Source organism: Tauraco erythrolophus, chromosome 13 (genome assembly GCF_009769465.1).
Source record: "Tauraco erythrolophus isolate bTauEry1 chromosome 13, bTauEry1.pri, whole genome shotgun sequence".
Taxonomy (NCBI): domain Eukaryota; kingdom Metazoa; phylum Chordata; class Aves; order Musophagiformes; family Musophagidae; genus Tauraco; species Tauraco erythrolophus.
This window is the reverse complement of record NC_141477.1, coordinates 10,719,350-10,732,697: the sequence shown is the minus strand read 5'-3', so window position 1 is coordinate 10,732,697 and position 13,348 is coordinate 10,719,350. Positions and strand designations below refer to the sequence as shown.

At 59.7% G+C, this 13,348-nt stretch overlaps 1 protein-coding gene across 1 annotated transcript in view; it reads right to left on the bottom strand.

Annotated features, from left to right (window-relative positions):
* DLG3 (discs large MAGUK scaffold protein 3) overlaps positions 1 to 13,348 on the bottom strand; it is a 78,361-nt gene that overhangs the window by 18,438 nt on the left and 46,575 nt on the right. Inside the window, 8 exon segments of the mRNA XM_086619854.1 lie at positions 1,373 to 1,475; positions 1,927 to 2,083; positions 4,555 to 4,714; positions 4,866 to 5,010; positions 5,341 to 5,477; positions 5,842 to 6,011; positions 6,497 to 6,621; positions 11,194 to 11,244. Coding sequence (XP_086475980.1) covers positions 1,373 to 1,475; positions 1,927 to 2,083; positions 4,555 to 4,714; positions 4,866 to 5,010; positions 5,341 to 5,477; positions 5,842 to 6,011; positions 6,497 to 6,621; positions 11,194 to 11,244 — 1,048 coding nt within the window.

Below are 13,348 nucleotides of genomic sequence, written 5' to 3'. Positions count from 1 at the left end.
CAGGATCCATCATGGACCCAGAAAGCCACCAGCTACAAAGCACTGATGTTTCAGCCTCAGTCTAAAGGGGTTTCAAAACATTTTGTCCTGCTTGACATTTAGGAACCACTTTTAGTTGGCATCCATGCCAAATCTCAAGTGGTAAAGGGAGCCAGAAATACAAGAACATTAAGTGCTTCCTGGAAAGAAAGAGGAAAAAAAAACAAGCCAAAACAAACAAACCCCACACCCACAGCACACCCCTGCGTGGCACTAACGGCTCCGCACCCCAATGGCCTCTGCCATGGGACAGAGGAGGAAGAGCGGGAACAGGGACCCACAGGGTGCTGCCCAGCAATGCCATCGAGGAGGCACAAGGCAAAGGGCAGGCGAAGGGCAGCACAGTGGCCTGGGCAGAGAGGACCAGAGCTGCTGCGGGAGAAAACCAGTGGGGCCCAAGAGTAACTTTCATCGGGGGATGTGAATTGCTGCACCCCGGCACGGTGCCGCTCGGGACATGGTGACAGCACGGCAGCAGTCCCGGGAGCAGCCCCCGGCGCCTCGCCCACCAACAGGACGCCCTCCCCACTCCCAGACAACGCTTCAGCCCTTCCAGGCCGGGGCGGGTTCCGACGGGCGGCGGCCAGCCGCTGCCTGCCCCACGCGGGACCACCGGTCCCGACACCTTCGCCGAGGGAACGCAAGGCCAGCGCTAGGAAAAGGCTGCCGTGGGGAGAGCGCGGCAGGCGGGATGCTCGGAGGCGGGGACGAGCCCCCGCCCAGCACCGAGGCCTCGGTTCCAGCCCCGCCGGGCCGGTGGTCGCAGGGGGTTCCCCGGAGCTCTCCACGCTGGGGGGAAGGGAGCCGCCCCTCCGGACGAAGGGCGGCCGCCGCTGCCGTGAGTCCTGCTAGAGCACCCGCTCCGTCCCGGCACCCCCGGCAAGGCCCACGAGACCCCGCGGAGCCGGGCCGCGCCGCCCTCCGGCAAACCGACCGCCCTCACCGGAGGCCACCCCCCTCCCGGCGAGGCCCCCCGCCGGCCCGGGCCCGGAGCAGGCGGCCCGGCTCGTGTCGCCGGGCCAGCCGGGAGGGCGCGGGCGGGGGGGACGCAGCGCCGCTCACCTGCAGGCCGGTGGGGAGCGGCAACGGCCCCGAAGCCGCCCGGCCCGCACACAAAGCCGCGCAGTAACCGCCGGCGGGACGCCGCCGCCCCGCCCCCCTCCGCCGCGCCGACCAATCGGCGCCCGCACCTCCCCCCGGGCCCCGCCCCGCGCCAATCGGCGCCTCGCCGGCCGCCCCCCCGCCCCGGCCTCTCGGCCCGCCCGGCCCGCGCGCCGGCCGCCGCCCCGCCCCCTCCTCCGCATGCCCCGCCCCGCCCCCCCGGTGGCGGTACCTTCAGGCCGGTACTGCGCGACGATGGTCACCGTCTGTCCCGCTCGCTTCAGCGCCGCCGCCGCCTGCTCGTGCGTGGCGTTGCGGAGGTTCACGCCGTTCACCTGCCGGGGTAGAGCGGCTCCGCTGGACCGGACCGACCGGGACTCGCACCGACCGGGTCTGCCCTGAGCCCCGGTACCGCTGCCCCATCCCCTGTACCGGTACCCACGATACCCGCGCTCCCAGTGCCTCGTCACACAGCCCCTGTGCTCCCAGTACCACGCCTGGTACCAGCACCCCCAGTACCGGCATCTCCAGCACCGGCAGCCTCGGTACCCGCCCCTGGCCGGCTCGGGCACCGGGGGTGCCCTCTGTCGGCGGGCGGGCAAGGAGCCGGCCAGCCCCACTCCACCGCAGGACCGATCCCACGGATCCAGGGGCCATGTCCACACTGGCACTGGGGATGGACCCTGCCGAACTGTGTCCCAGGTGGAAGGGGACAGGTGTCCTGCGGTTGCCCACCCGTGGCTCTGCGAGGCCATGGAGGGGCAGCTGGGGGCTCTGCCGACTCACCGAGAGAATGCGGTCTCCCCTCCGCAGCTCCCCACTGAGGTCGGCAGGGCCTCCAGCCAGGATGAAGGACACGAAGATCCCCTCACCATCTTCCCCTCCAACGATGTTGAAGCCCAGGCCGGTGGAGCCTTTGTGCAGGATGATTTTCCGTGGCTCCCTGGAAGGACAGACACGGGACAAGGAGACATCAGGACAAGGAACAGCAAAGCTCGTGACAGGGTTGGCTGTGCCCGGGCTTCCCAGCACACTGATGGGGCTGGAGTCACTTCAAGTGTGACCAGTGTTGGCTCAGCCCTCAACATCGAGGAGGCTGATAAACCAGGAGAGGTGTGGGCAGTTGCACGAGTGGCATGAGACAAAGCATGGACAGAGACAGAGCATCTGCTGTGAAATCATGCACAGAAACATTGCACTGCAAGGTGGCATTGGATGCCGCGAGTCTGGGCGTTGAGGACAGCACAGCCGTGCCAGGAGACGGGGATCAAGCCCTCCACACACCTGTGCAGCACAGCACTCTCTGCCTCCATCCTCATCCCAGGCAGCAGGATGTGCTGATCCCACGCTGAACGTTGCAGTGTTAACACTGGGACCTTGGCACAGAGTGACTGTGGGGATCCTGTGTGGCCATGCCAGGTCTGGGTTGCAGTGATGGAGCTCATTGGAAAAGAGATGCTCTGGTCCCTGGCCCTGGGTGCTGCAGGACGCTGAGGGTCACTGGAGCCATGTCCACATCTGCAGCAGCACTTGTGCCCGCGAGAGGGGAAGAGACTTCATACTGGATCCAGGCCAGGACCTCTGCTTCTCCTGGGGAATGGCTGGCAGAAGCCTTCTGGGAGACAGCTGCTTTTTCAGGGGAGTCGCTGCCTTTCCACACACCCGTAAGATGCATTCGGACCACAGTGGTCCCAGTGCACAATCTTGGTGATGCATGAGCCAACAGACCGGTGGCGATGAAGCTGTCCTGGGGTGGTCGGTGATGCATGTGAGGTTTTCAGTGCTGCCCTGGGATGGATGAGGGAGGTGCTGAGCCTATCGCAGGCTGCCAGTCTGGAGGGGAGCAGGGGGCTGTGGCTGAGGACAGTGGCTGCGGAGGGGTCCTTCACAAGGCAGCACCATCCTCTAGCGGCCACCGGCACGTGCTGCACCAGGGCCACCGCTGAGCCACTGCTGTGCCATTGCATAGCCATCGCCGTGCCATTGCCACTGGGCTGTGTCCAGCCCGGGCTGGGCTGCTCTCTCAGCTTTCTGGCCCACAAATAAGGACGTTGGCCCATGTAGGAAGGGACACCCTGGTGGGACCAGGGTCCCTGGTGAGAGACAGATGATGTGTTTTCCGAGCGCTGAGACTCAGTCCCTTCTGTGGCACAACGTAATGGCAGAAAGCACTGTTCCTGGGCGTGGCATCGTCCCCCAATGCCTTTATAGCACAGAAGCTGCCACACCAGTGAGAATGCGGTGCCAGGAACAGGCTGTAGAACTGGCATCGCTGGTGCTGAGGCCAGGCAGGAGAGACGGGGTGCGAGTGGAGGCCAATGCTTGTGCAGGTCATGGTGCACAGAGGCACCCGGCCGTGGCCAAGCGCCAAGAAGTGAGAAATGCCCGTGATGAAGGCAAACGCAGCCACTCTCTGGGAGGACAGTGGACCTGACACCGGATGGCAAGTCAGGATCTCCTGCTCTGGCATTCACCAGCACCCCGCAGAATGGGACAATCCCAGCTGAGTCTATGGCATCTTCTGCTGTAAACGCAACCCAAAACCAGCCTGTGACCTCACTCCTAACCAGTCAGCCCTAAGCCTAACTCAAGCGTCAATCCTAAGAACACAGCCTGAGCCCTACAGCCCTGGCCCTGGCGATACCAAACCCAGAGCCAGCTCAGCACTGGCCCCGAGGCTGTCGCAGGGGGAGGACGAGCTGTGAGCCCGGGCAAGTGGAGCAGGACCAGCCAAGTCTTGCTCTCCCATTCTCAGCATGAGGCTTTGGAGAAGTTTTACACCACATTTAGGCTTAGAGCCTTTGTGCTCCTTTTTATTTCCTGGGTTCAGGAAACAAACCTGCTCATGCAGAGTAAATGATGCTAGTGGGGAAAAGGGGCCATGCCAGGGCTGTGCGGGATGCTGTTGAGCCTGGGGCTGGCAGCTGGGCACCTGGGTGCAGGTGGTTTGGAATGTCAGGTTTGGGAAGCACGGGAGGGGGAACCCTACTTGTACCCAGAGTAAGCCCCTCCCAGCCCCTCACTCCCAGCACAGCTTCACTCAGGGACAACTGGCTTGCAGCCTGGGAGCTTGTGGTGCTGCTGGCATTGGATGGCAGCATAAGGGCAGGGAACACCTTGTATTCCGGGTATTGTAAAATAAGCAAGAGAACAAAGCTGAAAGGCAGATGTGTAAGGCTCGGGGAGGAGTCGAAGGGGGAAAGGGGAAGGGGGGATGCAGTGAGCCAGGGAGCAACAGAGCAGGGCTAGTCTCAGGGAGGTGGGCACAGCGCTCACCGCGAGGGCCCCAAGCACCCACAAATGGGCTTTCAGCTGAGGCTCTGCACTGGCAGTGGGGATGAGGTTAGGTGGCTGGGAAGGGAAAGAAAGTGAAGAAGGAGCAGGGATTAGGGGATGCTCATGCCTGGTACTCACCTAGTGAAGTCCTCGTCCCCGATCATGTGCCGAGGGATGGGTGAGTACCGGGACGGAGTCACCTGGGGAGGGACAGGGTAGGCAGGCTTGCTCTCAACGCTGCCCAGGTAGCCCAGACTGGAGTTATGGCTTATGTGGTTGTCAGCCAAGGCTGAGAAGGCTGCAAGGGAGGAGAAGGGCATCAGGAGCACAAATCCATCCACAAGGCAGACATGGAGGCCAGACCAGCGTTGCCTGCCGCCCCAGCACGCTCCATTCCCCCAGCCCTGCAGTGCCTGGGCTGCTGTGCCAGCGGCCGGCGGCGTACGTACTGCTGGCGTAGTCAGGGGGCGCGTACATGTCGTTGAGGTGGATGTTGCCAGGCTTGGCCACTTTCAGGTACACCATGTCGGAGGTGTTCTTCAGGGCGGCTACCGCCTCCTCGTGCCGCACGTCCTGCAGGTTCGTATTATTCACCTGCCAGAAGGAAGGGGCTGGGTGACATGGCCACAGGCAGGGGAGCAGGCAGCAAGGGCAGGGGCCGATGTAGCCCTGTGGGAGCGGAGCGGTTTCCCGCAGGGTAGGTGCTGCAGGAGCTCCAGAGACAGGGTTCCATCTCTGTGGGTCTGGCTGTCCCACCTGCAGCTGGTGCTGCACCTGCCCCTCCCACAGCACCGTCCCAGTGGGGACCCCGGAGAAGAGGTGCAGGGCTGCCAGCGGGAGGGGTGCTGGCGTTCAGGATCGGCACCACGGCACGGCAGAGACTGCCTAGCTTTGCCTTACAGCTGGCTGCAGGCATGGGCTTACCGCGAGCAGCCGGTCCCCGATCTGCAGACGCCCGTCTTTCTGGGCAGCGCCTCCCTCGATGATCTTGGTGATGTAGATGCTGTTGTCCCCAGGGATGTGCTGGTTCCCGATGCCCCCTGCAATGCTGAACCCCAGGCCTGAGGGGTAGTGAGAGGGTAGGTGAGGGCTGAGGGACAGACAGATGGATGGAGCCCCAGGCTGGCATCACGACCTCTCTGCCTCCCTAGGCTTCCCACGCTGCCCCAAACCTGGCAGGCAACGGGCCACCCCACTTCTGCACGGGGACAGCCCAGCCAGCACACACTGCCCCATGGGGGTTGTCCCACACCCCGTGCCCCATAGCGTCCCATGCTCCTGGGCCACCCTGCGATGGCCACCACTGTGGCAGTGCCAGCTCGCACCCCACATCTCCTGTGATGCTGCCTTGCACCCTGTGGCATCCCACATCATCCCACGGGGCAGCAGGGCACCCTGGTCCTGTGAGCAGAGTAAGAGGTTCACCTTTGGGGCCCTTCAGCAGGTTGACCTCCATGATGGTCTCTGGTGGGGGCTGCCGGCGGCGCACCACGAGCCGCACCACGGGGCCCGCTTCCTTCAGGGCCTCCACAGCTTTGCTGTGCACCACCTCGGAGACGTCCACATCGTTCACCCGCAGGACACAGTCGTTCACCCTGTGGGCATAGGGTGGCCCTGAGCTCCCCTGGGGAACCGCCAGCCCGTGCCATGCTCCTCTGGACATCTCTGCCACTCTCCTTCAGCCACGCAGGTCCTTGTGCAAAGGAGAGCTGACCAAGCTGGCCAGGTTCTGCCCTGCTGGGGTGGGATTGGGGTCCCTCTCAAAGGGGGAGGCAGCAGGGCTGGTCACTATGGTGTGACCCTGGGAGATGAGGGGAAAGGCTGGATCCTGCCCTGGGCTGCAGGGGCAAGGATGGGAGCTGGAGCCTGGCCCAGGGAGGGGAGGAGGGGTGGCTGCGGACAGGAGGCTGATGGCAGGGAACCATGGGCATCCCTGCACTGAAGGGACCTGGCTGTGGGGAAGGGACTGGGGGTGCCAAGGCCCATGGCAGGGGAGGGAAGGAGGAGCTGTCTAGAGGGTCCCTGGGGAGATCCCGGATGATGCCCGAGTGGGGCTGCTCCTCCAGCCCTGTACACTCACCCCAGACGGCCGTCCATGGCTGCTGCTCCCCCGGGGATGATTTTGGTGATGAAGATACCCGGGTCATCTGGAATGTGGGGGTTGTCGATTCCTCCCGCTATGCTGAAGCCAAGGCCAGAGTTACCCTGTGGGAAATCAAACACTGCGTCTTTCCCCCATGGGCACCCACTTGCTGCCGGCCCTCCCGAAGTGCTTCCCCCTCCGGCCGCGGCTGCCTGGGGTGCGGGAGCCCTTACAGCATCTGTCGGGCCCCAGGGTGCCTGGCTCAGGGGGCAGAGGGATGTGCGGCCAGAGGGGAGGATGGCGCTCATCAGCCGAGGCACTCAGTGCAGCAGTGCAGAGCAGTGAACAGATGGAGTGGGAGAGTGGGAGCCACCGAGGACCTCCCTCACTGCTGCGTCTCCGCTGAGAGGCTCTGAGGCAGGCGGCAAGCTGGGGGAAGAGGGGGTGGTCCTTGGTGAAGAAAACCTCCCCTTGCTGGCTGCTCCCCAGGAGGAGACACCCATGCTGCAGCCTGCACGGAGCAGTGAGGCTTGTGCCAGTCACTAGTATCCCATCCCTGTGCCCTTGCACGCTGGGATGCAGCCCCAGTACAGAGCCAACCCAGGGACCGGCAGTGCTAATGCCAAAATTTGCAGGATTTGGTGGATGGGGCTGTCAGGATGGAGCAGGGTCTCCAGTTCTGCCTACTCTTCCTCCTGGACATGCTTGGAGTTGTACTGCTGAAGTCTGCCCAGGGGCCGTGCCACGTCTCCAGCCTCATCCCAGCAGCATCCCAGGATAAGCGGCTGTGGCCCGGCGCCGCCTCTCCCACTTACAGGATCCCCATTAGTGACACACTCACAGGCACTGCTTCCAGCTCTGCGCTTGATGCAAGTGGACAATTCCTGCTTTTTCTGCTCTGCCTTGAAAATCAGCTGGCTCCTTGCCTTGTTTTCTCATGCGGAAGAGCTGACACTTTGTCACATCCTATTGTGCCCACCTCTCTCCTACACAAATGGGCTCAGGCCAGCCACCCTTCTGGGTGCCCACAGCGCCAGTGCTCAGCGTTAGGTGATGGGAAGCTCTGCCCTTCTGGGGGACCTGTGGCCAGGAGGGTGTCATGGTTTGATGTGGAGGGGGTGGGGGTTCTGGTGGCAGGAGAGGGGTTTTGCTCCCTGCGACCTCCCCGGTTTTGGAACCGGGTTAGGCTTAGTTCTGGCCACCAGATCAGACTGCCATCCCCCTTGGGGTTGAGCCAATAGGGCACCTCTGCGAATTGCCCTATTTAAGTCAGGACAAGGGAACTGGAAAAGGTGCTTCGCCCAGGATCGAGCGGAGAACGGAGGAGGGCACTGCCCCCGCTCCCTGGCTCCTGGCCGGGCGGCTGCCTGCGTCGGGCTGGCGCCGCCCACGGAGAATGGCGGCAGCGGAGCCAGCTGGGGAACTCGGGGGCACCCCACTCCCGGGGTGCCCACTGGGCTGAGTTCACCTGGAGAGGACTGAGATCTGAGAGAAACAGCTGCATCGACACCAGGTCAGTGAGGATGGAGCGGGAGGAGGTGTGCCGGAGCCGAGTTTCCCCTGCGGCTGATGGTGAGATAGCAGGCGGCCCCCCTGCAACCAGGACGGCCTCGGTGGAGCAGAGACCCACTCGCAGCCCGTGGGGAGAAGATGCCTGAGCCTGAGGATGGTCGTGTTGGGACGCACGACAAGGCAGAGAGGCACCTGGAGTCTGCATGACGACCCACGTGGGAGCGAGTGGCTACAACTCCCTAAGTATCCGAGACTGTGGTAAAGCCCACACCGGAGCAATCTGTGGGGAAGGATTGTTTCCAGTGGGCTGGACTCACGCTGGAGAAGTTTGTGGATTTTTTCCTCGTGGGTAGGGGATCCACTGGAGCAGGGGAAAAGGGTGTAAGGACTCCTTCTCCTTTAAGAAAGAAGCAGCAGTAACAGCACGGAATGAACTGACCTGCACTCCCCCAGTCCCTGCCCCCTGTGCTGCTGGGGGGAGGAGGTAGAGCCGGGAGGAAAAGGAAAGGGGGGGGGGAAGGTGTCGGTTTTAAGATCTGGTTTTGTTTCTTTCTGTCCTCTCGAGTAATCGGTTTTGTTTCCCTCTGTCCTTCTAAGTAACTAGCAATAAATTGTTTTGCTTTTAAGAAAACCAAGTCTGTTTTGCCCAGGACCATGGTTGGTGGGTGCTCCCTCTGTTCTTGTCTCATCTCTCAGTCCCTTTATTATATTTTTCTCCTCTCCACTTTATTGGAGAAGGAGAGACTGTGTGAGTTTTAGTTGCTGGATCAGCCTAAAACCACGACAGTCTTTTTGGCGCCCAACATGGGGCTGAGGAATTCGAGATAAGAATAGCGATTGGGAGAGGTAACGGGCAAAACATGGACTTCACAGTGCTGAAAAACAGAAGGACCTTGGGAAACTTTGATAGTTGTGACTGGTGAAGGGACAAGGGGTGGATTGTTTGTGAAATGTGTGTTCTTCTTCTTCTTCAATGTTGTTGTGATATTGTGTTCTCTTTATGTAACTCAAGTTGTGCCTAAATATGGAATTCGCAGAGGCGAGGGGTGGAAGGGGGCGAGGTGGGGAGAGGGAGTGACCGGCTGTGTGGGAGGGTCAGCCTAACCCACGACAGAGGGCCACACCAGAGCTCAGGCTCCCCAGGATCATCTAGCACAAGCAGCCAGCTGGGGCTTGCGCTTCTCTCCAGCAAGTAGGGCTCAGCAGCAGCTCTTGCAGCGATGCAGAGGTTTCTGCTCCGACTTTATGCCACTTATGACACAGCACGTGGCATCTCTGGGAGCCACCGGTGCCTCTCACTATGCAACATTCCCGGATGCTCTCCTGCCAGCTGGGATTTGAGGTGCTCAACAGTGAAAGGTCTGAGGCCGCTCTCCTTCCTTTAAGCTGGATCCTGGTTACCCCGTGCCCAGCTCAGAAAAGCTGCTTACTATCACTGGAGACCCAGCCTGGCAAGGCAGGTGAGACTGTGCAAAATGGTCTCCACCCATTCATTGTGCCTGTCTATGGAAGGGTGCGCTCCAATGCTAGCTACAAAACCTGGAAAAGATCCAGGAGGTGTTTATTTTTATTTTTATAAACCTTGAAATGGAGTTCAAGGGATTTCTTAGCTGGCATTGGAGGTGATGTAGTCACGGGGGCAGCTCCTCCTGTGGACACATGTATGGTTGGTAAAACCAAAGCTGTGTCCCTCTGTGGACAGCATTTCCTCAATTATTGGCCCCAAACCACTGCTGCATTTGCCCTTCTCTTTACAACAAGGACAAGGATTAATAACAGTGACAGACCAGCAGTTTTGGAGTACACTGAGGTCATCTCTGGGAGCCAAACACTCCAGCAAGGGGGCAGTCTCACCCACAGGCACCAGGCTGCTTTCCCTGCAGTAAGACGGGGCTGTTGGATCCTACTGAGGACCAGGTGAAGGGGAATGACTTGGGAATGGTCCATGCTGCCCCTGGCTGATAAGCACTGAAATAGTTTCTCACTCCTGGAGAGGGAATCACTGCCTGGGGCTTTGAAAGAGGGGCAGCAAGGAGTGCTGCCTCTCTGTGTGACCCTTCCAGCTCCCTCCCTGCTCCCACTGTGGGCTAAGGACAGAGGATGCACTGAAGAACCCTAAAAACAACGCTTTTGCCTCTAAATTGGGCTCTGAGTGAGAAGCGCTCAGCTCAAAAAGGAAGCATCCCCTGGGCTGGTTTCATCAGGCACGCTGGGAAGCGGTGGGTGAGGCGGAAGCCCCAGATAACCTTCCGTCCACCCACCTCTGTGATGCAGAGCGAAGGGGAGGAGGGAGATGACTAAAGGCAGAGAGGAACAGAATAATGAGTGATGCGTCTTCCCCTGCGACACCGGCCACGTGGCAGCGAGGCGGAGGCAAGGTGTGCTGCGGAGTGCCACGGGCAGCCGCACGTCCTGGCCATCCCTGCTCGCCAGGGCTGTGCCCACCTCTCAGAGCAAACCTCGGGCCAGCTCTTCCTGCTCCCTCTCCATCCCTCCATCCTTGCCACTCCCTGGGCACCAGGGGAAAGTCCTCCCTGACCTGTGTGGTGCCAGCTTGCCCCTGAATAAGCCCTGTCCACAGAGGGAGCTAATTTTAGCCATGGCCGGTGTGGTGCATGCCATCAGCTCTGCATCGCCAACAGACAAGGAAAGGCTTGAGCAGAAACTCCCCCCATTGTGGTCTCGTTTACTAGTAAACCCATCCTTGCTGCTTCCTATCACCAGGCTATGCACTCTGGAGTGATGGGTAGTCCGGTGGCTGGGAGGCATTGGTCCCCTGTGCTGGGCGGTGCGGTGCCTGCCCGTGCACCTGCACAAGCAGAGCTCCCCACACCTCCACTTTCCAGCAAAGGCAGTGATGAAGAGCCTCCCCCCCAGCTCTGCGCCGGCGGGCTTGTGGGGGCGAGGGTGCGAATGAGGGAGGCAAGGGAGAAGCCCTCCTCCCTCTCTGCTAGAGGGGTCTGCAAGGAACGGGGGGAACAGCAAGTTCACCTCTCCCCATGCCGTGGGGGCTGTGCAGGGAAGGCACAACACCCCTACAATCCTCCAGAGAGAGCAGGGAGCGGAGACCCACCTCTCCCCATCAGCTGGTGTGGGCATGCGGAGGGTGCCAGCTGTGCCGGTGGGAAGGCGAGTGGGAAGAGGCAGCGAAGGCTGCCGGAGGGTGAGTAAAGAACACTTACCCTTTCCAAGACAATCTCCTCGTATTTGAACATCCCATCGCTGCCATTCACCTGTGGAGAGGGAGACAGAGTGTTAGGGCTCTGTGCTGGTCCCGGAGGAGTTTGCTTTTCCCGTCTGATAGCTGAATATCGAGAATCCAACCTAAAAGCTGCGCCATCACTGCTGAAAAAAACCTTAAACGCAATCACTCGTGCTTGCCCTGGAATTAAGCCGTGCGCTGCTTTTCTTTCTGGGCAGGAGCCAAAGCCCACTGACTTTAATGCACTTCAGCACAAAGCCTTTATTCTCCCAGCTTATTCTTCCAGCCATGAAAAGGAACACAACTGAAGGCACAAAAAGAAATAATACCTTTGTTACGCAGCATGTAATTAACCTCGGGAATTCACTGCTGCAGGAAGGAAAGAAAGTGGGTTGGTCCATTTAAAGGAAAAAAAAAGATAACATCTGTACATAATAACATAATAAACACCTTTAGCAGCTTATATCTTTTAAATCTTTTAGTAGCATGACTGCGTTAACGGGGAATTCAGAATGATTTATTCTACCAAATTAGTTGGGTGCAAAGGAAATAAGGTGCGAGTGTGGGGCACAGTGAGAGGAAAAAACATTGTGATGCCCTTATACAAAAAAAAGGTGTAGCCTGTCTCAATGCTGCACACCATACTGATCCCCATGCTTAAAAGTTTCCCATACCCAGAGTGTCGAAGCAGGGCTCTGGGAAACATAATGGCTCGAAACCAAAGGGATGCAACTGCAGGCTCCAAAATAAGAAATGGTAAACGTACAGGTCAAAAACTTTCATTTTGCCCATAAGCAATAACACACAGGAAAATAAGGTGGCAGTTTCAGGATCAGGCCATAAACAGCTGCTGAGGTCTAAAATTTAGCAAGATTTGCAAATTGGCTATTGGAACATCCAGAGCTCTTACACTCAACAGCAGGAGTTTTGGAGGAGACTGGACTCAGCCTCACAACTTGAGTCACTCTGGGAAACAAGGGACGGGCCACAGGCAGGTCTGCCCAGCACGGCAGAGGCAGCGGGACCCAGGGTTCAGCAGGCAAACGCCTCTACCATTATGCAGCCCTGCCTCTGCCTGCAGCCCCTGTACAATGTGCAGGGTTCCTCATGGGGATTTTACATCCACTGTTAATTGATGGCTTGTAGATCATACTGAGCCACTTTCTGTACGTGCTCTGTATCCCAAATGGAGCTGCTGTGGCTTTGTTTGGACACAGCTCCTCCTATCCGGTGCCAACATGCTGGTTGTGTCCTGCTTGCCCAGCTCCCTGCTATCCGCTCCCATGGAGGCACAGCCCGGCCATCCTCCAAAACCACACAGTGCTGTGTCGTTAGGTGGATGGGACAGCAAACATCATTTACACTAAAGCCATCATCTGACACCACAGAAGGAAACTCAGCGAGGCGGCTGTGAGGCCCTATTTATAGGTAAGAAGAGGATACAGGAGTTTTTCTAGGTGGGAATACTGAGGTGCCCAGGTGAAAGAAAGAGCAGTTCTGCACGCCAGGATCTGGGACGGGGCTGTGTCACCTGCGACACAAGCACCCTCATCCCCTGCCTGGTTCAGCCCTGGTGAGGCCAAAACAATCCCACACCCTGTTGTGGGTACCATGTTTCAAGAAGGATGAGGTTGGGGATAATCTGGAGTGGAGAGACGGGATGGGAGCTCCAAGGAACATGGGCTGAGAGGGTTGTCCCTCCTCGGATGTGCTGTGTGCCTGGTGCCTCTCAGCCACAGGAAGATTTCAGGGCACAGTTCAGGGTTGGGACATTCGGATGCTCCAATATTAGGATGCTCTGATCCTCCCAGCATATTGGGAAACGCTTTGGTCAGCTCTTGAACAGGACCCCTCTGCAGAAAAGCACTGGGAGTGGTGGTGGGATTAACCCCCAGCAGGATCCCCAACAGCCTTCAATGGACAGAGATGTGTAGCTGGTGCCACCTCCTGCCACAGCACCACCCCAGGCTGTGCTCCTGTGGGCAGGGGGACATCGCTTCCCTCACCACCGGCTCCCCCTCAGCCATGGGTTGCCTTTTCCTCCTCGCATCCTACCGTATTGACTAATCCTGAGAGGAGCCAGCTTGCTGGCCCGTGCCGCCCTCGCAGCCTCCCTCACCGCAGCCTCCAGGCTC